Here is a 23676-nt window from a genome sequence, read left to right on the forward strand (position 1 = left end):
CTAATTGCCATCTCAAGCTTTTCTACAGGTTTCAGTTCATTGGTAACCATTTGTCCTACTTAATTATGGCAGCCAGCAGTGCTGCACAAAGATCTGTAGCACACAGAGAGGCACTGTGAGGAGACCCCCAAGCAACTTCAAGCCTAGTTAGTAGATGAGGCTGTAAAATATAGCAACAAAAGCAATACAATACAACAACTATTGAGCCAGTTATGTCACAAAAGCCCATTCCATGTGAGTTTCTATGAAGGGTCTCTATAGGCACTTATGTCGATGGACACAGAAACAGTTACTGGAAAATAGCAAGCTGAAACCAGGTAAAGTACACACTGAGAGGCAGCGTGTAAAGCTCTCCCAGACTGGCAACTGTGGAGGCCAGTGGTTCTGCTGAACTCGCAGGAGCTGCTGATAAACTGAGAACACTAAGGGCCTGATAAATCTGTACAAGGCCATGAGCACACAAGTATCAAGGTTACACTGAGGTTGTATAACTTGGACCACATCCAAGAATGTGGTGACGGCTGCTATGTATCAACAAAATCTACAGTACTAGGAGTTATTAATTGTACATACTTATATATTTTTTTTAAATATACTATATATGTGTGTGTATATATATATGCCACAGGTACCTGATGAAAATGGGACAGAATCATAGAATAGTTAGGGTTGGAAAGGATCTTAAGATCATCTAGTCCCAAACCCCTGACATGGGCAGGGACACCTCACACTAAAACATGCCACCCATGGCTCTGTCCAACCTGGCCTTGAACACCGCCAGGGATGGAGCATTCACAACCTCCCTGGGCAACCCATTCCAGTGCTTCACCACCCTAACAGGAAAGAACTTCTTCCTTATATCCAGTCTAAACTTCCCCTGTTCAAGTTTTAATCCATTACCCCATGTCCTATCACTACAGTCCCTAATGAAGAGTCCATCCCCAGCATCCCTATAGGCCCCCTTCAAATACTGGAAGGCTGCTATGAGGTCTCCATGCAGCCTTCTCATCTCCAGGCTGAACAGCCCCAACTTTCTCAGCCTATCTTCATACAGGAGGTGCTCCAGTCCCCTGATCATCCTTGTGGCCCTCCTCTGGACTTGCTCCAGCATTTCCATGTCTTTTTTATGTTGAGGACATCACAACTGTACACAATACTCCAAGTGAGGTTGATGTCTAAGTGACTTTCTAAACACCTGCCTTGAAGGTATTGACATGTCAGTACAATCCTTCACATTGAGTAAACTGTTGTTGCTCCAAATAGGTAACTACAAATGACTGTGTGGTAATGGAATAACTGTGGGTACTGTGAGCAGTTATCTGCCATTAGTAGTAACATCTTCATGTTACTAATAAAAACTGTTGAATGAATGTAAGTTATTCTAACAAATACTGGTCATGATCTGTGTCTCCTCCTGACCTGATCCCCTGTTAAGGAAACAATTAGCCTTATTCATGCAAGAAGCTCTTAACTGCTCTCCAAGTTAGCTTGGTCAGCAAGACCTTGAAGATTCACTGCAGCCCACTGCACTGTGCGGTACACAGTGTCCCTGTCTGTGTACAAATACATCAAACTGGGCCGGGAAAGGGAGTAAAATATCATCAGGACTGAAAAGAATGGAAAAGGAGAAACTACCTTCATAGGCCCTGTTAACAAGGAACAGACAATGCAGTCAGAAACACTTTCAGTTATACATCTCTCACCCACACCTGCTTTACATAGCAGCCATACAGCGTTCTTGTGGGTGGTAATCACAGCTGTGAGCGGCAGAGAACCAAAGTATAGTTACAACAACAACAGAAGTCAGTATGACTAATCAGTACATGATTTGGGATATTAGTCTGGTTGCAGACAGTGATAAGTCCCTACTTGACAGCACAGCAGTCTCCAGAAGAGATTACTGTCTCCAGGATCACCGTATAATCAGTGAACTAAAATCTGGTTTTAACAGAACAAATTTAAAAGCAAATAAACCTGAGTTGTACTGGCTGGACATATTCCTTGCGAAACCGCTTAAGGTCTGCGCTGATGGGCTGCTCCCCCTTCTCGATTGCCAGCCTGTCTGCTTCAGTAGGCTCGGGCTCTGGGATTTCAAACCTACAAATAAAAGCACCAAAAACCTGATGGCAATTAAGGTAAAACACAAACCCTTTATGTAGGACAGGAAGAGCAACTGCATTTTTTAAAAAAATAATAAAAAATAGTGTGGTGAAACGCCAGCAACTCATCTGATATCCAGCTTGCCTGGAATTCCCTCCTCCCCTAGCTCCGTACTGCTAACACACCCAGCTCTCACCCTGATAATTCACTAGTTCCCTCGTCATCACAAGATGTCTAGACGAGGATATAAGGTTTTTAACTACCTGCTACTTTGATTAAGTGAAGATTAGAAGAAAGCTTAAGAGCAGCTTTATCACAGTGTATTAAAATGTTGTTTACATTGAGTCTGTGCCTTTCAAACAAACTGCTAAGGCCATTTTTGTTCTTATTTGCATCAGGACTTAAGCATACTTGAATACACTCTCACAATCAAGTTAAGCAGTTCAAAACATTACCACCCCACAGCTGAGGCACTCCAAGCGCTCTAGCTAATACTTCATTCAGGTAACCCATTTAGCAAACTGGGAAGAAAAGGCTTCCATTAAAAACTTGTGCTGCTGTATCCTAGTTTAAAAGTTGCTGGTTTACAAACTTCACTAAAACACGCGCCACATGGCACTGAGAACCTGAGAAGGAGCAGGTAAATACACAAACCCTTTTGGTATCTTCAGAAAGGATGACTGCTACTTACCTTTCAATCAGTAAACTCAACAGCTCCTGGGGCTTGCAAAAGGAGCGGTAGGTGGTAAGGAAAGTACGTACAAAATTAGGATCTGTAAAGATATGAGAAAATGACTGAGTGGTTTTTTTATCAGATTGCAAATTATCAGGAATAAAATACACACACACTCTCAGAAGAAGTTTAAAGGGCAGGAAATACACTAAGGCTGTAAGTTAAGCACTGTGAGCTCAAAAAATCCCACCCTGAAATCATACTGCTGGTGAAATTTTTAGTTAATTCTTTGATGCATTTCCCCTGTAAAAGTGTTCAACTGCACATACCATGTCCTCTCAAAACTGTGTCTCAGTCCAGGCACATGGAATGACTTCCATTCTCTGAAAATGCAGCTATTCTGTGGTTTTATAAAGACAAAGAAAATATGGCAGGCTGCCTACTCTCCTGACATAAAAAATACCAACAGAACCCCAACAAGGCATGTGTCTTACCTGTTCTTAAAAATCTCTGGCAGTGGGGACTGCACACCCACCCCAGCCACACGCTGCAGCACACAACTACCCTCCACAGCAATAAAAATACAACAGGCAGCAGAGGCCTTACAAAACAAATACCTGCAGCAGTTCAAGACACTGCATCTCCACAAGCCACCACACCTCCCTCCCGCTGTTCTCACCGCTGCTTTAGGTGTGTTTGCATGAGACATGCCTATCCCACATGCTACCATGTGTTTTATCTGGTCCACTCTGCTATATTAGAAATAGTAAAGGGGAAATACTGCTCCCTTAATCTCTTTCGATTCCACTCTCTTGTGAGTTTCTTTGATCATAAATAAGCAGCTCACTTTACATTGAACCGTGATGGGTCAACATCTGGTCCTAATCCTGATATCCCTGCAGCAGACCCCCTCAAGAAGGGTAAGAGCAGCAAGACACTGCTACTGTGTTCTGCTACTGTGTCACATGCAGCGGCTTCCAGAGCTGCCTGGGAGCACATGATTGCTGAACTAGAGGATAACGAGGCCTCGACAAGTGCATGTGCATATGCTTACTCAGAAGTGTGGATTTTGGGTTGTTGCGAGTTTCTTTTTTCTTGCTGTTCTCTAAATAGCCTTGAATCTGTTAGCATTTGGTGCAGGTAGCTTACACCAGCAGTCTTAAACATGTGGGCAGCGAATTTCTTCCAACAAGTTCACAAAAGATTAAGACATACACTGCTTTTACAAAGGCTTAAATTCCCTGGAGAGCTCTGCTCAACATCTTTAAGGGCTCCGTATACAGAACATGCCTGCAAGCTAAAAGTACTGGTATTCATTCAGTGATAATGCTGCTGAGTTTGCACCTTACTCCTGCACTGGCCTGTTCTGCTTCCCTGTCACATCCATATTCACTCTTTAGTATTATATACGACACATTAAAAGTAAATCTTCCTCTTATCACTGAACAGACAGATAGAATCTGCTCTGCAGACAAGACCTGCAGTTCTCTTAAAAAGGGGGCTGCTCTCCAACCTGTGTAGGTTCCTTTATATTGTTTCTGTAATTAATTTATTTCTGTAAATGACACTCAATAAAACAGAAAATACAAGCAATGTGCTGCTAACAGTGGCTCATGATTTAAATTCAAGAGTTTAACCCTGTATCTGCTGCCTCCCATGGTACCCTGGTTATCAACTGGGGACTTCTTTGACAGGACAGAGATCATTCTGCAAATGCAGATCCTGTGTTCTGGAGCAAAGCCTGTTTCAAACACATCTCAAACTAACACAAACCTACAACAAACAAAAAGCACCACCAAGATCTGCTGAGAGTCCCTCCACATGCTCTTAGTCATCAAAATGCCCTTGTGGAGGCTGAGGGGGAGGGTTTTGTTAGTCTTGGCTCCAAACACTGGAAAAGGCACACAGAAACCCAAGAGGCAATGCTTCCATTGAAGATTCCAAAGGGCAAAGTGGCAAGTACTTGCACTATAAAAACTGAAGTTACGCTATCAAACTAGCATTTGAATACATCAGTTCATTCAGGAAAAGTGCTTCCAACACAAAAAAGGAAGTTTCCAAGCCACCAAAACCCCTCACATTTTAGAAACGGATTACTTGGGACTCTCAGACAACTTCAGATTACTTGCATACCAACTAGGTGTATCAACACTGAGCTTCAAGGTGGGAAATGCTATTTTATTATGATTTTTTTTAATATAATATACAGCTCCACACTATCTAGCCTTCAGTTTTACAAAAAAGAATCACTTAAAATACCAGAGAGTTTTGTAAAAAACACAAAGAAATTATTTTTTACTATTTAAGTAGTTTTACAAAACTTGCACACCACTTCCACCAGCATCCGTCAGCTTCACTGCGTTCCTTTTCAGTGCGTGCTTTTCACCTCAAACCTAAGATCCAGTATTTTCATCAACATTAGCACTTCACATAACTACTTCAAGGTTTCATTTTTGTGGTTTTAAAATAGCATTTTACAAGGAAGTCTGAAAAATGCTAATTGTGATTTGCATCCCTTTCTACCAAGGGACTTCACAAAGCAGCAAGTTGAAGTCTGATAAATATAACCTCCAACCTTTTTCTTCCTCCAAAGTCACACAGCCTGTAACAGCACTTCTGCTTTAGCCATGGTAGTCTCAGGAAACATACTAGTGGCTCTTATTAGATCACCTCTACTTTTTTGGAGGGATACAGGGGAAAGGGGAGGGGAAGGATTTGTATACCCCAAATTTTCTTACACCTTTGCTAGCAAAGCCGGTTGATTTAACAACAGATACTGTTTGGTTTTTTTTCTGCAAATCTTACTTTAACTATACAGAGAAAAAAATCCCCAAGCTAACAAAAGATAAAAGGATTAATTTCATCACCCATACATGCATGACCTTTAAAAACATATATATAACAAATGTACAACAGGATACCTGCATACATATGGTACGTTAATCTTTCGATTAGTTTCACAACCGTTCCCCCTTTGATGATAGGAATACCATTCCTGCTTTGCAAGTTGTCCTCAAAAACAATGTTCTCTTCAGAGTCCTCCACTACAAAACGATACACGTTTGGGCTGGGCAACCTCAGTGGCTGTTCATTTTCTTCTTGCAGTAACACTGAATCAAGCATCCTATCGAGAGTACTGCGATACTGGAGGGAAATCAGAGCAGCCATCCAGTTACTCTTCTCTTCAGCAGACTTGGCAGCAAACAGTATACTGTTTTCATCTTTAGACACCAGTTCAAAAGCATGTTTATATTCAGACGTGTCATCTTTGTCAATAATCTGTATTTTCCTCATTACGATTTTTTCTTTCAGTCTGTACTCAGCATTGCTGTAACCAGGAAGCCGTGACTGACCGTGATTAGTTTTACAGCTGATCATTAAACCATCAAAGAGAAAGATGTGGCGTTCATGTTTGGCTCCTATTTTCGTCAAGCTGCCTTCCATTATGAATTCGTTACAGCACTGCCCAATATCTTTGCCTTCCCAGCCATCAATATTTTTCTGGATTTCATTCATTTTCTTGATGGCCAAGTGCTTGCTTCTTATTTGTCGGTGATAGAAGCGACAGACTGGCTCCCTTGAATGAATTTTAAAAAAAAAGGTCACAATGGGCACATTCCACATGTGCCATCCCAAAAAAAGAAAATCTCAAGTAAATTAATTATGTCATTATGTCTTTGTAATAAATATGCCCTAACCAAGCTTACTGTTCCAAATAAGTCACATGCACTGTTTTGGCTAGGGAAGGGGTAAGATACTGACGTTATTCACAGAAGTGGACCATGAAGGTTTTGGGCTGCTACTCCGTTTACAATGAAAATTGGCATAAAGACATGCCTTGAAAAGGAAATACACACACATTATCTAACAAGAAAAAAATTACAATTCCTTCCACATCATTTATCTCCTTCTCTGCCACCCCTGGGAAACCAGAGCAGTTTTGTGGACTGTTACCCAGGCCGACGTCTTGGGGAGTGTTTGCTGTAAATGCGCTCCATGCTGCACTGCAGATTCAGAAGAGCAGTAATGGCCTGCTTTAAGCACTCTCGATCCTCTTCATCTTCACTGCATTCCTGCAATTGCTGTGAGAGAATAAACATTTTTCTTTCAGACCTGTCTAATTTGTAGAAGGCTGGAAGACTGACAAACATTCCTATACAGTGTTATCTACAGTACAGTCAGTGACTTCAAGGCAATAAAAAATTATTACAAAAAGCACACTCAAAACTAGCTATACATGTAGTAAAAAATGCTTGTCAGATAGAAAAAGTCAGTAGATACTCAGTAGGAAAGAGCAGGTGGGAGTTTAGAAGGATAACCTTTTCCCCTTTTACCAAGAGCCAACACAAACTGTCAGATACTGTTTTTCCTGTTATCTTTTCAACCATGTCCAGTTTTTACAACTGATTTTATTAGTTTGGAAGCTTGAAATAGATGAGAATTAAATGCTGCTTTATGTAACTATGTGTTGTATTACTTCAGTGAGTCAATCTCAACATTTCAGAGCAAGTTTTAAAAGATGGAATGACCAAGATTCTCTCTTCTTACCTTTCTAAATTCTCATCTATTTCAAGAAGAAATGTCAGTTTTGCATGGTGCAAACTAACATAGTAAAAAACCCCTCTGAAATCAAAGATTTGTGACTAACAACAAAATATAAAGACAGTGAGAATCTACATAAGTCCTTTTTACAAAGACTACATTGGTCACCACCACTAGGCAGAAACCTCCTGAATGAGGAAATTCAACAAGCTTTTTATATGCTTGGTAGCAGTATGTTTTGAGCAAAGCCTATTCAGAGAATTCCTCTTTCTGGTTCCTTAAGGTGATCACTCCTAAAGTACTACCAATATAAATAAAGAAGATTTTTCTTTTTAATCCCTTTTATTCTCAAGATCTTACAAATCTTTTAAAAGAAAATTTAAGTAAATAGATCATTGGGCAAAATCTAGACAATATGCCACGCAGTTTTGGCTAAAGTTTGCTTACCTACATACTTTTAAGAGAAATCTTACTTACAATCACTCAGCATGGCAGAAGCCTTCTTTTCCTTTCCCCACTATGTTCCCTCAGCAAGGATATGTGGCTTCCTCTAAAAGTAATTAAGAGAACAGGATTTGACCAGATTGGTCCACTCTCTTAACGTAGTTTATATTATTAAAAGTTTTATTTTTCACATGCCCAAACAACCTCCATCTTGCACATTAGAGAAATGAAAGTTTCATGGCCAAAATTTTTTGGGAAGTTTAAGAGCTGAGGAACAGTACAGGGAAGGGAAAAATAAGGTGTCTGCCTCTGTGGAAACCCTTCTTCTCCTTACCTTTCCTCCACAGAAATGCAAAGGACATAAAAACGGTGTGAAAAGATGACACGTGCAAAATCCTAAATATGGGGAACGCTACCAAGTCTGATAAAATACATTCTCCACACATATGCTGAGCAGAATTTCTTGCATCCCCTTTCCAAATAAAACTGTGTTTGGCAGTTAAGAGATATCAAATGGCATGTTTTGCTCTTTTATTGTATTAAAAAGGAAAAAAACCTCAAACCAACCAACCAACCACACACATTTATTTGTAAGAATCTAATCCATTTCTACAATGTGATGCATGGATTCCTGAAGATCAGGCAGATCACCTGAAGTGTATCTCATTCTCTGTAATCACTGGACTAACATCTGGATTTCCAAATGGCAGTTCTTAATATGCATTTTTCCAATTAAAGAGCAGATGCGAAAGTGTACCATGATTGCTAGTCAGAGATGATATGTAAATCTTCAGAAGAGGGAAAAGTGGGTTTTGCTTCTGTATTTGAAATACCAGTGATGATAAATTGAGAATATTAACCATTCAATTTACAGAAAATTATCAGAAAATAGTAATAAAAGCCACTGTTCACTTAAACTATGCCATGGTGATCCTGTAGAATACTGACAAGGATTTCTCTGTCAGTCAATGATCAGGTAATAGCAGAAAAGATCAAAAGGCTGAATTTCATGTTTTGGGTTGCTTGATAACAACACAATGAGTTACATGCAATATCCCTAATTCTTGGGCCTGCAAGTCACATGAGAAGGAAGGATAGACATCCAGCCCTTATGCCTCTTGCGTGGGCAAAAAGGAAACTCTGATGCAGATCCTGCATCAGAGGCTCTAAAATCAGGTTTTTGCACCAGCAAGAAAAGCTCTACAAATGTTTTTTTTATACTTTAGTTTCATTCATTTTAGTTTTGTTATTTTGCAAAAGAGCAATCATCAAGGCCTGTACTTCTGTAAATCATTCATTATTTTATTTACCTCCCAATTCACTAGGGGGTTTGGGTAACTTTCTTTAAAGGTAACAGTCTCAATCTTAGCTTCTCTCCCTACTGAACTCATGAAAACACTGAGTATTCTGTTGCTTCCATTTTTGCTAAGTCTTTTGCAACCAAGGTTTTGGAGACAAACACGATGACAACAGAGAAGCAGTACCATCAGTTTATTGTATATTGTTGAATAAATACTTTATCCTTAAAAACACCCTGCTTGTTAAAAAATCACTGCTGTAAATTTGTTTTCAAACTAAAACATAAAATTCAATTTTAAACCTGCACCTAAAGTGATCATAACAAAACACTCTGTAATTACCATTCTCCCCTACAGACTGGTATTTAAGAGTTCTGCTCTGCTTATGCTTACAAAGTTAGAAGGATTCAAGACACCCAAGTCTCAGCCTCTGCAGCTGAATTCTAATTCAATTAAGAAATATTGTATACTGTGGATAAAGGTCAAATATAATCATTTTCACCACTAAATTCCCCAGTTAAAAAAGGCATTGCCTAACAGTCTTTCATGCAGCATGCTGATGCATTTTCCAAGTTAAAAACAAATAACAAGATGGTTTTGCATTATCTGCTAGACTTTACTCTTCAAAGATACGAGAATATTTAAGAACATGCATATATAACCTCAGCCTATCAATATTATGAGAGGTATGAGCTTCAGTTCTCTGAACACTTCATTTTCTTTTGAAGATGTCCTTATAGAAACTTAAGCTTTATGAAGGCAAACGCTATCTCTACGGCAATGTATAGCTGCTGTTCTTAATAGAGACAGTTTAGTAATCTAGAGAAAAAATTCACTGACCATTAGCATCACTAAATCGTTTAGGTTAGAAAAGACCTTTAAGATCATCAAGGCCAAATGTTAACCCAGCACTGCCAAGCCACCACTAAACCGTGTCCTTAAGCACCACACTACCCCCAGGGATGGTGACTCCACCACCATGACTTCCCTGGGCAGGCTGTTCCAGTGCTTGACAAGCTTTGGGAGAAGAAATGTTCTTAATACCCAGTCTGCACCTCCCCTGAAGCAGCTTGAAGCTGTTTCCTCTTGTCCTGTCACTTGTTACTTGAGAAAAAGAGATCAACACCCATCTCACTACAACCTCTTTTCAGGTGGAGAATTTTGGTTGTTTTGGGCTGGTTTGTTGTGTTTTGGGGGGTTGCTTAAGCTTTGCTAAATATTTTCTAAACTATTACTTGAAATGCTTAAAAATTTAAGATCTATTGAGCCCACTTAGATTTAAACCTTTCTACAAAATACTGGTAAACCATACACGGGAGATGTGTCGTTCATGGGTCAAAACAAAACATCCCTTATTTTTACTTAACTATATCAAGATACAGAAAAAATCACAGCAGACATAATGAAAACAAGACTGAAATTGGAAAGAAAATGTAAAAAAAACTGTGTGCCAGATGTTAACTATGCATCTGGTCTTAATTGCTATTTTTTGCCTTGAGATACGAGAAAATTTTCTATTTTATTATATGAAACGTCTATATTGCAAAGTTTCCTTTGTTTCCTTTATACAAGTAAATCATTTGAAATACAAAGGAAGGCCACACACTGGTACAACACTGCTACAATCACTTTTTACACAGAGAACTTAAAAGTAATCTCTGTTTCCATTTCAAAATGCCAGCTTATAGCCACAGGATATTTCATCTGTTTAAGTATATCCCAGTTAGTTAATAATTCACTTACTCTTATAAGCTTTACAAACTTTCCCAACACAAAGGGAAAAAGCTTTTTTACAGCATCCTCAGCTACTTGAAAAATATTTAGAGATTTGAGCTTTTTAAAAGATCCTGCATTTTCTACAGCAACATTACTTTTTCTTATTCAAGAATGATTATCATAGATCTCAGATGTTAAATTTCTGCTGACCGCTGGCCTCTCTTGTCGTAACTCACAGCAAAAACATTTGCTTGTAAACAAAAAGATACACGCTCAGTTACTTTTTGGCTTTTAGTTGTTATACCCAAGGGAAATATCTACTGATGTGAACCACCTTGCTAGTGCACATAACAATAAAGGATGTGCAAGTGATTTATGCTCAAACCAACAGAGGCTGTTCTAAAATAAGTAATGCCTCACTAGGCAAAACTGCTCATGAATGTGGACTAGATGCCAACCTAAACAACTTGTATGGGTTAGACCCCTGAAATATGTCCTACAGGAATAACTTTTTATCATCTGAATCAGAATTCCATACAGCCTGATATTTCATCAGTGTCATTTTGTAGAAAGTAAGAAAATAATAGTGCTCATTTGAATTCCTACTCAATATGGAGAAAAGTGTGGTATGCTATAAAAATTGTATTTTCTGCTGTATCTCTTCCATTTAGGATTCAGGACAAATGGGTGAACATTAAGAATGGATAATTCTCATTCTGCTGAAAGGAAGTGCCTCCCCAACTCTCAAAACATCAGCTGAGCTGCAACTGGAGTGTGACTTGAGCCTGAGAATACTGACCTGAATTATGCATACCTTTCCTCTGAACGGCCGAAAAATACAGAACTTAAGGAAATATAAATTATATTACAACTCACATTCAGTAAAGGTTTATTTAATAAAAGACAGTTATTTAAAATGTTCATACTGGAACAACAAATGTTTTTGAACATTTTTCAATACAATGTTACTTTTCAGACCTATACTAACTAGTGTCAAATGAATGTCTTCATATCTCTCAGCATTCAGAAACAGTAAATAAAATCTAATCACCTACTTAAAAACTCAGATTCTCCACATTAAGAAACGTTTTTAGCAGGAAACAAGAGTGTGGCCTTATTTACCTGTAATAACTCAAAGTAGTGCAAACAATGATAGACGGGGATAAGCATGAGTCGTGGGAGGACATATCGTACAGCTTCTTTAAACCCTTCAGCAGTAGACTGAAAAGGGAAAATAAACATGATTATTACACTGAAATACTCAAAACAGGACAAGACAAGTTAGTACTGCTCCGAGCAAGATAGTTATGCTAGACACATCCAGACTGCCCCCTCCGTTCTACACTACACTATGCTTACATCTATTAGCAAGCAAAAACAATGTAAGTTTGCAAAAAGGGTTTTGTCTAATGGAACTCATTATAAGATTCAGAGACACATAAACACTGTAATATTAAGCAAACAGAACCTGTAAACACCAAATACCATCTTCCAGGCACTGCAAGCAGCCTTTTCTGCCAATACGTTTTGATCTTGATGCATACACACAAGTGAATCCATAGCTCTGAAAACACCACTAACTTCCACAAGTACTGGCACTATCTGTCTCCTTAAAACAAGTAACCAGTTGGATGGTCCATATTTTTGCCAGAAACAGAAAATATAAGAAGCTAGAGGACTAAGTTACCCCGAAGTCATTTTATAAGCATCCTTTATTTCACGTATCACAATCTGTAGCACCTTTGTATTTCAGCACTTTCTGCAGAACTCAATTAATAGCATTAGCTCAAGGTGACAGCACCTTAAAATAATGCATTAGTTCAAGGTGACAACACCTTAAAATAATGCAGTGCTTCAGACTAAGCAGCATGCCTTATTCCCCAGTCAACAGCCACAACTCGGAAGGCAGAGAATGGTTCACTGTGTTTTGAAAAATGCTCATGCTCATTTCCAAAATAACATGTTTTGGAACTGGGTAGGGCCACATGTTTAGGGCTACATTTTGCTGCAGAATTTAAAGCAAAGAGTGGAATGTTAAAAGACGAGCCGGGACTCTCATACCCTCTAATAAACCTGTCACCAATTTCCCTCTAACGTCCTCTCATCCCAGTTATGTACGCTGTGCTTCAATTTACATCCAGTATATCACAGAAATACAGAAGTCTCATCAAGTACTTAAGAAATTAGAATCTCCTCTTCCTCAGAAACTGAGAATCACAAGTTTATGACCCAGAAAATGAGTTAGATATTTTTTCCCATTCCCAGCAGTTAACTAACACAATACTTCAGGTTGTAAGATGAGAGGTTTTCCAAAGGATGGTGAATTCCTGCCATCTTCCATAGCAAAATAAGTATTGAATGAAAACTGAATTATCTGATCTCCTTTTTGGAAATGACCTCTCTCCCTGTTTAAAACTTCTGGCTGTGTCTCCCTGCAATGGCCAGAGACAGCTCATATATTTCCATGGCCCAGAGCTTGGACCTCCGTCTTCATGCCATAGCTTGGAGGAATGTGAAGGAACATCCCTACAAAAGCCTAAACCTTTCTATGGTGAGGAGAGTCAAAAAGGAAGCCAGATTCACTGTCAAATTACTTGATTACCAATTTAATGTGGAATAGGGCTTTGGGTTTAAATTTGCTAGGGAGGTAGGTAAAAGGGCCTTACTTAATTCACCAAGCAGTATTTGAGTGAGATGATCAGGCTTACTAAGCACTCATCACTGAAGAGGAAACACTCACCCTGAAGGAATGGCTCTGAGGAGTCTCAGCTTGCAGAGACATGGGCCCCAGTGAACCCTACAATCTAAGCACTACTATAACTGATTTAGCTGGGAGCACCACTGACCGAATACTTGCTCAGCAGATTCTCACAGTGCATTTCTGAACACAAGCTCAGTCCTCTGAACAGTGGCCTTTAACATATGTGCCACATTGACAGAAGGAATCGATATACCCAAAAAAAATATACATTAACAAATCACATCTGATCTTGCTGGATAGTTCTATTAAATAAGTGATTCAACAAAAGCTGCCAGTCCCAGCCTAAATACTGAACAAGGAGGCCTGGGATATGCACAGAAGAAAATAAAAAGATAGTGCCTACGTGCCTACGTTTGGCATTAAAAGACTAATCAGAAATACAAGTGGTAGGTATGAGAAGTCACCCTCTATTCTCAAGTAAAAGTCTGATGTGAGGACAAGAAAAACTGCAAAAGACGTATGGATGGCTCAGAGCTACATCCAATTCTTACACAAAGAAGCAAGAGTCCAAATTATCTTATAACAAGATAGAAAGGTCAGAATATAAAGGATATGGCCCTCAGTAAGAAGTAAAAAATTACCGACAATTTTAAACCTTTGACATATGAGACCTAAAGCAATTCAGCATTTCTCATTTGCACTCACCTGAAAGTGGAGAGCAACAGCAGGTTTTGCCATTAAGTTATTAAAATGCTCATGAAATTGTGGAGAAAGAATATCCTGGGACAAGGTTTCATACGGATCAAAGGCTTGCTCCTAAAGAAAACCAGAGAATTATACACACATATGAAGGATGCAAGATATTTCTGTCCCAGCTGGTACAATTAATAACCTGGTACATAAGCAGAACTTTTCAAGAGAAGATCGATTTTGCAAAACAACTTTTGAGTAAACCACAAGCCTTTTTCATTTCTAAATGTGAGACGTACACAACGCTTTCTCAGCATTCCTCAATCTCACCATACTTACCACTAACACAAATGTGTCTTACTGAAGCAGTGGGAACTATGGGAAGTTCTTGCTTTCAGGCCACCCACACTTCACACTGATTGGCAATTTACCTCCTCTGACAATGAAGGATGACATTTCAGAAAGAAGTGCAGGGCCCCCAACATAAGATGTACATGGACCTGCTGGAGTGGTTCCAGAGGAGGCCATGAAGATGCTTGGAAGGCTGGAGCATCTCTGCTACGAAAACAGAGTGGAAGAGATGGGGCTGTTCAGCTGGAGAAGAGAAGGCTCCCAGGAAGACCTTATAGCAGCTTCCAGTGCCTAAAAGGGCTGACAAGAAAGCTGGCGAGTGGCTTTCGACATGGGTAGGGATACAGCAAGGGGGAATGGCTTTAAACTGACGGTGGGTAGTTTTACATTAGATATCAGGAAGAAGTTCTTCCCTGTGAGGGTGCTGAGGCGCTGGCACAGGTTGCCCGGAGAAGCTGTGGCTGCCCCATTCCTGGCAGTGTTCAAGGCCAGGTTGGATGGGGCTTGGAGCAACCTGGTCTGCTGGAGGGTGTCCCTGCCCATGGCAGAGCATTGGAACTAGATGAACTTGAAAGTCCTTTCCAACCCAAATCATTCTAGATTATCTAATTCTATGATAAATATGAACTCTGGAGCCTATCACATGGAGGCATTGTTGTACCACCACCGTTTCAGGGTATATCACATACGAATAGTCAGTCACAAGCACTGGACTGCTACACACTTTTCTAGCCATGTTGGAAGGCTGTGAAAAATACCTTGCTCTGGGACAAAGCAGCCTCAGAGCAAAGTCCTCTGACAACACCACAGGTTTCAGCTGCAAAAATGATGACTGGATGGAGTATCTGGCTGTGACTCTGTAGTACGAACTACAGAAAGATGGGATGAAAACCTAACTACATGAATCTCTGCAGGAATAATTTATGACTGCTCATAGATCACTGGCTCCAAAGCCTCTCAGGCTGTTCCCGACTCTGCAGATTCACTGGGTTGAATCACTCATGAATCACAGGGTTATTCAGTGCTGATGGCACGATGCCCAGAATAAGCACATACCTCTTCTCACCTTAATGGCAAAGTGCTTGTAGCACAGGCTACAAAATTTGGGAGTACCAAACGCCACAGAGGCTCATCTGAATATTCAGTAAGGTCTCAAGTCTTCCATTTGCAGAGGGTCTAGGGGATTTTCCACCTTACTCATGGGGCAGCTGCAATTAAAACTCTTTGTGGGGAGGAGAGGCACGGAATGCACTCTCTTTTCACATGCAAATTGTAATCATCTCCTCATCAAGTTCTAATCACCGCTGTCCATTCACATTAGATTGTAATTGGGAGGGGGATGAAAGGAAGGGGAGAAGGTTTGGCACTTCAGCAGCTGAAGAGAAATGATTAAACACTTTCTAACTGAACAGTCTTGTTTTCTTTAGCTGAATCTGAAAACACTCTGCTGCCTGTTTGTTTACTCCATGACTACCCAACCACCTGCAAGCATGCAGTATGGGGGTCATATTTTACAACATCCAATTAATAACAGGGGACTATAACACTACATATACAGTTCCTCTTTGCCATACTAACCAAGAATAAATTAACATAAGCAGAAGCAGAAAGTCAGCCGTGGAGTGTGGGTTCAGCTGCATCCAGAGGTAGTAAGCAGGAATAGACAGATGGTTGCAGCTGATCCACAAGGTCCTCTGCACTGCAGGACACAAGGTGAGAGTGGGGCTGGAACTACTGCTCAAAAATGTAACCTTGCATTTGCACACAAACCTCCTGGGGGTGCCAGACCAACACACAGAACTGCTCCTGGGAAAGGACCTTCAAGACCACCCAGTTCCAACCCTCTGCGACAGGCAGGGACACCTTCTATTAGACCAGGTTGCTCCAAGCCCCATCCAACCTGGCCTTGAACACTGCCAGGGATGGGGCAGCCACAGCTTCCCTGGGCAACCTGTGCCAGTGCCTCACCACCCTTCACAGTGAAGAACTTCCTAGTATCTAATCTTAACCTACCCTCTGTCATTTTAAAGCCATTTCCCTTGTCCTGTAACTACGTATTTGCTCTATGCTGTCTTTTTAAACTTTTTATAGCATTTTGGAAGTGTTTCCAGTTTCTTCCACTCAGACTTTAATCAGTATTTCAAGTTTTTTTGCTCGATTTTTGAACATAAGCTTGAAACAAGCCTTGAGTTATCTTCCCAAGGAGACTAATTAAAAAAAAAATAAAATAAAAGGGGGGGAGGGTTATACTTGCAAGGTTGCAAAAGTTATTGAAATATGGAGATATTAACTGACACCCCTGTAAGTACTCTCAATGCAGCACATAGTCGTGGATTGGTGTTTGTAGGTATCATCAGCCCCTTTCCCTGTAGTGCACTGATTTCCACCTTTTTTGCTTTGCTTTTGGAAATCTAAAACTTCCATGGAAATGCAAATACCAGCGTAACAAATTTATAATGTAGTGATAATAACCTCACTTTACTAGCTGCCTTCTGAAAACCACTTCAGAGTAGGTACAAAGACCCTCTACCCTCGGTTCTGAGGCTCTCCCAGCACTAACTGAACATCACTAGAGATTACCTCAGGCAATCATTAAAACATGTTGTAGTGGTTAGAACTGCAAAAGTTACCACAAAATAAATGTTTTTCCAGCACATGAAAAAATATTCATTTCCCACTCATATGTGTCAGGCATCATGTGGTTTTATTTCCTCCACACCAGAAAAAATCTTATTTTCCCTGTACTTCCTTATCAAGAACAGTACAGTATTTATGTTTAAACCTTCCAGAGAACAGGTACAGAAAAACAAAGCACAACACTCCAGTTTGCAAGGGTTGTTTGTTTTTAATTATCCTTCCAAATAAGCTGAAGGACCTTTACAATGGAAACCCTAAGAACAAGCCTGGCAGTTAGATAGGCAGAACAAATAAACACTTCACTTTCCTATCACGCTTTAATGATCCCTCTAGCAAATACACACAGGATGACTCCAGCATGTGAGATGATCAAATGAGCAGCCTAGTTATTAAGTAGGTCTTGATCCATATTAACTGAATTATTATAGTCAAACTTACTAACTATATAAAAAGGCTTGAATAATCTGTTCTTCATTTCCTAATAAGTTTTTTGGTGAATGAAAATCAGGTGAGATTTTTTACTCATTGAAAAAGATTTGTTCCCCTTGAAGCACAGGATGCCTAAAAGTAGCTTTTTCAATAAACTCAGATATGCATGTTTTCCAGGATAGTGCTTTCTATTCCCAATTCTGAGTCTTTTTTTAACTTTAATATAAGCTACTTAAATTTGTTGTTCAACTGCTTCTCCTTACCATTATATAAGCAATTATGCCTTAATAACTTAAGAGCTAAGATCTAGGCAATCGAACTTTCCTACTGATATGAGTGCTTTACTGAAGTAGTGCTACAAAAACTTTATGGTATATTCATAAGTGTGCAGCACATGGGCTGTAGCATCTATGTTCTTCACACCCATAAAAATGTAATCATTTTCCAAATGGTGTGTTCATGCAGTCCTCAGATTTTAAAGAAATAATTAAATGTAAAAGCGAAATGGAAGTTTTACCGGTTCTCATTTTCTTTATAAATATCATAATTTTAAGATAAAACGCAGAAACTTCACATTCACCATGTGATTCATCTGAGAGATTCTCTCTCAGGCCACACCACCTCATTTGACTTCCTCTGAAATAGTCAATGATTACCTGTACATTTTGGTACAAAAAACCTGTGGTCAACAGACCCATCAAGAAAAAGTAGACTCCATTCAAACACGTTCAGAGACAGCAGATCTCCACATCCAACTCAGTAATTTGTTCCCAAGTAGCTCCCCTGACAGTTAAAAAGTTGTGGTGTATTTCTAAACTGAACTGTCCTCTTGTCTTTCAGAAACAGCTTTTTTTGCTGCGCGCCTCTCTGCTGCACTCAAGAGTAATTTGGTACTCTTATTTTCAGGACCTGAAGGTACATACATACCTATCCTGATCTGAGTAAACAGAGATACATATTTCCTCAAAACTTTAGTTTTGCGACTCTCTTTTGTAGTCCTTCCAGTATTTCAATGGCCATCAAAATAAATAAAAAAAAAAATTAAAAAAGTCCAACAAAACTGACAAAGTAATTGTTACTAATGTTTCAGTGTGAGCCACACCAAATCTGTGTGCAGTATCTTCCCTTATTTCTTCTCTTTAGTATCTATTTCACAGGTCAAGGGGTATCAATAGCACTTTTGCTGCACTACTGAACTATAAGCTTCTGTTCAACTGCACATCTGTTTTGATGCTTCACTCTTCCCTAGAGCCACTGCTTTGCAGAGGTATTTCCCATTCCAGATGTACAATGCATTTGCCTGAATTAAAACCACATTTTGTTTGACTCAGCTCACTGTCCAGAGTAATGCAAGCCACTCATCTTGTAGATCTACATCCAACTGCTATGATTTTGGGGTAGCCCTGCTCCTGACAACAATGCCTACAAATTAGGCATGACTACTTTATTTCAGTAAGCAATCCCAGGTAGTTACTTTTCAAATCCACATCCATCCCTACAGGATGGCAGCAATTAATTCCCACTCTAAAATAAGATTTTAGTTTTGTGCTTACCTGCTGCTTGGTATTGTTTCTGTGACAGGCACAAAACACGCTATAGCTTACCTACTAAAGAATGGGTAGGGAAAATCTCTGTTCAGAGCTTATTAAAAGGACGTTTTACAACTGCAGATTTACCAGAGAACTCAGTCGTGACCAAAAGTTTAGTAAGAAAATAAAACAATCGGTGATTAAAAACAAACAAAGAACCACCAACAAACCACCGTACCTCTGCAAGATCCTCAAAGCAGCTGCCAGCCAGAGGATGAGGGCTACTTTCATCAGTCATTTCAACAGTATCCTCAATCAATCCCAAAAGCTTCACTGTTAACTCATGAATATCTGAAATGTTGCTAAATATCACATCAATATCCTGCAAACATAAAACATGTTGTAGTAGTGTTTAAAATTATTTATTTTGCTTATGTAAATACTGGAGCATTTTTTGTGAAGTCTGAACCAAGAGATAAAGTGGAGAGGAGCCAACAAAAAGCTAAGAAGAAGTTAAATTACTGGGTCTTGCCAGGCCTGCAGGCTGGCCCAGGCCCATCCAGCTTTGCACAATTCTACCCAAGTGAAAGAAAGCGAACCATCCTTCCCAGGCCACAGCAGAGCAGCACCTGTTGCAGTACATGCTATTCAATGCTTTGGACAGAAATGCCTGGCCTTTTCAGCCATAATTCACAGCTTTTATTTTGCCCTCTGCTGGTTCTTGTTTCTCAGAAGGCAACACGAAGGAGGCAATTTAAAGCAGCTCCAAGGTCAGATCCTCTAAAGTGCAGGTAAAATTAAAGCAGCTTTTGGGCTACTTTAGTAGAATACTTCCTGGTCACAGAGGAGGAATCAGCATCTTTCTCTTCCAAATTCTACTTTGGATTTTTCAAAGCCACACACCATAAACACATTCAACTAGGCAGCCCTTCCAATGGCCTGCATTCTTCTTCTGACCCCTCTGAAACACACTTCTCAGAAGCCTTCTCTGTCCCAACCTTACACTGCAGAGTTTGCTTGACCTCCTGCCAGTGCCAAGACCATGGCAACCTCTTTGTGGGAACAAGCAATCTCAAAATTTCTCATACCCAGTCCCATATAACAAAAGAATATTCGTCAGCTCCAAAATATTCCTTCTTTCTCTTCCCATCACATTCATTTGAATTCTGTCCCCACATATGCACGATTCTCTGATACCCTATCAGCTAGTGAGGAACCTCTACAACAGCTGTAACTGAAATGTCTCCTGCTGCCTTTCTTAACCTGTGTTAACATCACCTAAGTTCTGCTCGCCTGGTCTCTTTCTCCTTCGTCCCAAAGGAAGGATTCACTAATCTCTTACAATTACTTCTCTTACAAGAGATGTGCTTCCTTTCTAAACTCCAGCATCCTGAAAACCAAATTTGTCACACGTAGAATTTCAAGCAAATATTTCAATCATTTATCAAATGGAAACTCCATTCATGGTCAGTCTCACACTACAAAATCCAGAGCCAAGGGCTGCCTTGTAGTTTCTGCAGATAGGGGTGCACTGGAGTAGACTCCCAATGTCAACTCAAGCATTCATCTGCATTCACTGTACATGCAGGTAGGTAACTGTTCATTTTTATGTTAAGCAAAAGTGTAGCTATCACCTATATGACCAAAGGACTTCAGCTATTGCTGGCATATTACAGGGAATTGTATCCATTAAGCTTCACTCTGAGAGCAGCACTCTTCATACTATTAATGGCAGTTCCTCCATTTTATTTCATATACAGACAACACTCATTATGCACTGACATATAATAAATCAAATTTAATTTCATGTCCAACACAGTTAATGCAAAATTGATATGTTAGGGCTGCTAATGGAGCTAATAGCATTACACATCAATAACCTATTAAAGGACTTACATTAGGTGTGAACAATTTTCTGTTTGATAGGAAAGCTTCCCGAAATACTTTTATTATCAGATTCAACTCCCGCAGATATTGCCTTTCTTCTACAATTTCATTTCTCACTAGGTCATAGTAGTTGAGTTCCCCAGAAGAAGAGGGCTCATCTTCACAGAGAGAAACCAAACCAATGTCATCCTGATCAAACATATCCATCAAAACCTAGCAAAAAAAAATTAAGATTATATGAAGGCTGATTTTTACACTTGGCTCAAGCTCAGCTATTTCAATGTGTTCAGAGAAATCCTTTGAGTTTTTAATACAATACTTTCTGTGATCACTTTCACAAGGGAGTAATATTTAAACTTTGGCAGCAGAAGGCTGGATCACTTGCCAAAGCCATTTTCCCCTTTGTAAGTTAGTAAGACCTAGAAAACAAGTTACGATTCATGCAGAATCAACTCTGAAAACAAGGCATCTTGCATAAGCCTTTGACAAAACCCTCCTGATAAAGATAAAATTAAACAAAACTCTTTCTTATTTTAATAAGGACGAAAACTAAAGGTCTTTTCTGTATTACACAGAAAGAGCTGTCATGACACAGCAACATCAGGAGGACAGTAACACAGCAGAGACATTAAAGACAATAACATTTTCTGCCCTTGCATTGTTTTGTAAGTACTTCTACTGTTCCAAAACTTAGCAGTCTTAACTTAAGCTTCAGTCTTTACTGTGACAGGTGTGGCACATATAACGGAGAAGCTTCTGGATATGAGTAAGAGCAGTCTTCCCCTCCTATCCTACTTTGGATATATCTCCTAAAAAAAACCCAAACCAACTCTAGTATCTACCATTTTAATCCCAACTCCTTACCTTATCGGCACACATTGAGACTTTAATGTCTTGCTGGGAGATCTCAAAGTGTCGTATATTGAAAACATAGTTTCCAGCCAGCTTTAAAATGTCAGCTGAGATGTATTCTAAGACAGCCACAATATATAGAGAGACGTGATAATCTACCTTATAACCTAGGACCTCCTGTAAAAGCAAGAGAGAAAAGAAAGCTCTTTATTCCAGAAACTCATTCAGAATAACAATTAACACTGAAGTTTTTGCTGAAATTGATCTTGTCTGTGCTGACAATTTTCTGTAATGTAATAGCCAGGGCAAAGGTCATCAAGTGGAAATTTGAGCAGCTGCCTCAAAGGATATCCTTGCAAATATTTCCTTGTGCTGTTTTGCCATACACTGACAGATGAAAAGCTACAGAACATTCAATAATATTTCCTCAAAAAATGACAGTCTTAAAAATAAGGTTCCTTCAAGGAAAGGACTTCACTGGAACCACTCTTGTACTTAATTTTAGTCTATTATCTATGCTTACTGCAGAACTGGCCCTGATCTAGAGTCTTCAGAAAAGAGTATGCTTCATTTTGAATTGTTCTTAATGGAAAAAGTTATCTTTCATGAAATTACAGACTGTATGTTCAATGTGTTACTTGCTGTGATCCATTTTAGTCCATCCTTTACATTTGGCTAAACAGCTAAGCTGTCTGCACCTGTGCATTCCACAAAATAGTTAAACTTTAATAATTAAAGACTGAACAGAAAAAAACCAGGATATTTCATGTTCTTCTTGTAATACATGCTCCATGTTCTGCAAAGCATGCACTATGTGGCCTTTTATTTGTGACAGGACCATCAGGAATAAGTACAGATAAAGTCATGCATGTAAATAGTCCTGTTCTTACTGTATTTCGATGTACCGTGTGAAAACCAGAACCTGTGCCTATACTGACACACCTCTACACCAGAATTCATAGAAGAAGGCCAGTGTTGTTGCCTACAGAGGTCTCTCTCTCTCCTAACCTCTCTTCCCGTCTTACTAAGTCACAGACACTACATACAAGAACAGTGACTAGACCTGGATAAGTGCTTTAATTTCTGTTTATGCTTGAATAGTGATTTCTCAGTACAGCTAGAAACTCTGGTGCAACAATGCCACCACTAGATGAAAGCACTTTTAAAGGTATGAATGAAAAGCAAAAGCAATAAAAAAAAAAAACACCAAAAAGGAGCAATGTCTAAATCATCCTGAATCTATTGATGCACCACTGATTTAAAAGTGATTAAATGCTGATTTAAAAATCAAGAGTACTGTTTTATAACAAAAAAAACAAACAACCAAAACCAAAACTCTACTGGGGCTCAGTATGAATCCATGTTTACGGTGTGGCATCAAATCCTCACTGTAAGCCAAGAGCTCTATACATAAGTAGCACGACATCTCAGAACCAAGATGACCACTCTTCCCCTCAAAACCCACCAACAATGAAGTCTGTATTTGGTTTTTTTGTTAACACCTTTGCAGATCTATTATTTTAAAACCAGGGCATCGGTGACATTCAACAGTAACTGAAAGGACATTGATGCACATCTTAAGTTGACAGTATACAAGGAACAGGATCTACTTGTTCTCTCTTCTTTTGTTTCGGCTTCTGCAACATTTTGAAACAAATAAAGGTGTCAAAAGAGTGCTACAGAAGTAGGTAAGCATTTGAGTTTGCTTGGGGTTTCTGTTAACTAATCATATTTCAAAGTACAGTAACACATTATCACACTACTGTCTAGAATGATGAATTTAGGGATCTACTTCTATTACACAATACAACATATTTATCCTATTTT

At 39.4% G+C, this 23676-nt stretch overlaps 1 protein-coding gene across 1 annotated transcript in view; it reads right to left on the minus strand.

The window, feature by feature from the left end:
- Positions 1–23676, minus strand: part of SOS2 (SOS Ras/Rho guanine nucleotide exchange factor 2) — a 58802-nt gene that overhangs the window by 16916 nt on the left and 18210 nt on the right. Inside the window, exons 4-12 of the mRNA XM_061354604.1 lie at positions 21862–22026; positions 21007–21210; positions 19349–19492; positions 14180–14290; positions 11896–11994; positions 6728–6855; positions 5695–6350; positions 2792–2873; positions 1975–2097 (exon numbers count right to left, since the gene is read on the minus strand). Of these exons, the coding sequence (XP_061210588.1) occupies positions 1975–2097; positions 2792–2873; positions 5695–6350; positions 6728–6855; positions 11896–11994; positions 14180–14290; positions 19349–19492; positions 21007–21210; positions 21862–22026 (1712 nt within the window). The remainder of the gene's footprint in view (positions 1–1974; positions 2098–2791; positions 2874–5694; positions 6351–6727; positions 6856–11895; positions 11995–14179; positions 14291–19348; positions 19493–21006; positions 21211–21861; positions 22027–23676) is intronic.

Source organism: Neopsephotus bourkii, unplaced genomic scaffold, assembly GCF_033783945.1.
Source record: "Neopsephotus bourkii isolate Nb327-2 ecotype Australia unplaced genomic scaffold, CSIRO-AGI_Nbou_v1 NB_740, whole genome shotgun sequence".
Classification (NCBI taxonomy): Eukaryota; Metazoa; Chordata; class Aves; order Psittaciformes; family Psittacidae; genus Neopsephotus; species Neopsephotus bourkii.